This window comes from Arachis ipaensis, chromosome B03 (genome assembly GCF_000816755.2).
Source record: "Arachis ipaensis cultivar K30076 chromosome B03, Araip1.1, whole genome shotgun sequence".
Lineage (NCBI taxonomy): Eukaryota > Viridiplantae > Streptophyta > Magnoliopsida > Fabales > Fabaceae > Arachis > Arachis ipaensis.
The window spans coordinates 26037726-26039400 of NC_029787.2; the positions used below are offsets into that span (position 1 = coordinate 26037726).

Here is a 1675-nt window from a genome sequence, read left to right on the forward strand (position 1 = left end):
CTAAATTCTGTATTGATATATAATATCTTAAATATATTCTAATGTTATTTATTTCAAAATGATTTCACCGTGTAAGACTAGCATTGTAGCGATACTACACAAGTCTTTTTTATTTTGTTGGGTTTTGTCTGCTATTCCATTGGATATACAGTAACAACCTTAATTAGATATGCGATTAAAAGTTTTTTCTACGAAAAAGTTAAAGAAAAAACAATTATATACAAACAAAAGCACCAAAAGGAAAATTGATAATGTACAAGAAAGATGTCATCATGCACACAAATAGATATGATCTTATGACACGGTCCAACTCAAAATAAAGAGAGTTGTCTCATTAGGAAAATCATTTCTTTCCAAACTTTTGAGTATATTCGGTCCAAATTAATTAAGATCCAAAGTCCAAAACTTTTAAATGTGATTTAGTTTGAGGACAAAAATTTTGCTAGCGAGTGTCCAAAAGAAAAAGTAAAAGGTTTGCAATCCAAAACTAAAAAAAAAATTGAAGTTTTTAATGCATTAAAAAAATGTTAAAAACTTAAAAAATTTAAAATTCTTCCTCTGTTAAAAAAAAAACTTGGTAACAGAATTGGATGACAAATCAAAAGATTTAAAAAATTTATTTACCATTCTAGGGGCACCATCAATCTCAGCAACTTCCATGCCAGTAACAATCATTCCAGGAACAATCTCCCGAGTGAGTTTGACAATAGCATCCTCAGCAGCATTCATATCAAGTGCCTTCATCCCAGGAACACTATCAATCATCCCAATGCTCTTGAGTCTCTTAACCCCTGTGGCCCCAAACGGCCCATCATGCCCACATGAACTAACCACAACCTTAGCCTCCATCACATTTGGGTCCATGCATGACTGTGTGTCATGGTTCATTGACACCAAGGCCCAGTTTGTCACAACACCACCAACCCTGTTGTTCTTTACTATCAAGTCCTCGGCCGCCACAGCGTTGAATAGCTTCACGTTGGGGCGGGCGAGGAGCTTGCTCATGATGGTTGAAGTGAACAACGCTGCATGCTTGATCACCACGTAGTTCTCTTGCTCGTCGTACTCAATGCCGAGCTCGTCTAGGAACAGATGTGCCGGCTTACGCACTACCTGCCAGGGGCGAAGCTATGTTAAATTTTAGGGAAGGATCAAAAATTAATTTTGTAATAGAAAAAGAATAAAATAAAATTTTTAAGAGGACTAAACTAAAATTTAAAATAAAAAAAATTTTGAAATTTGGGAGGAGCCATTGTCCCTTTTTACTACATGAGGCTCCACCCCTGCTACCTGCAACAAAATGTGATAATATACTATTGAATGTTTTAGAAATTATATTAAACAAAGAGTGTTTTAAAGCATTAATAAAATGATCAATCCGGATTAACATAACATGACATCCTTTCTCTGTATTATTGATTATTGACAATATATTAGTATAAGAAATTTTTTTAGCATCAAGCATAGTATAAGAACATTTTTTCCCCAAATTGTCAGCCAATAGAATTACTGGAAAATGAGAAATCATGGTGCGCAATCACGTTGAATTGACACTTCATTGCAATTTATTTACGTGATAGTATGAATATATTTGATATTGTTGGGGTGTATAATTTTAATTTATTTTCGTTTCTTAATATAGTTATTTTAAATAGCTCAAATTTAAAATTTAGTT

General features: G+C 33.4%; 1 protein-coding gene across 1 annotated transcript in view; it reads right to left on the bottom strand.

Moving 5' to 3' along the window:
* Positions 1–1675, bottom strand: part of LOC107630145 (thiamine thiazole synthase, chloroplastic) — a 2902-nt gene that overhangs the window by 488 nt on the left and 739 nt on the right. The window contains exon 2 of the mRNA XM_016333204.1: positions 625–1113. Coding sequence (XP_016188690.1) covers positions 625–1113 — 489 coding nt within the window. The remainder of the gene's footprint in view (positions 1–624; positions 1114–1675) is intronic.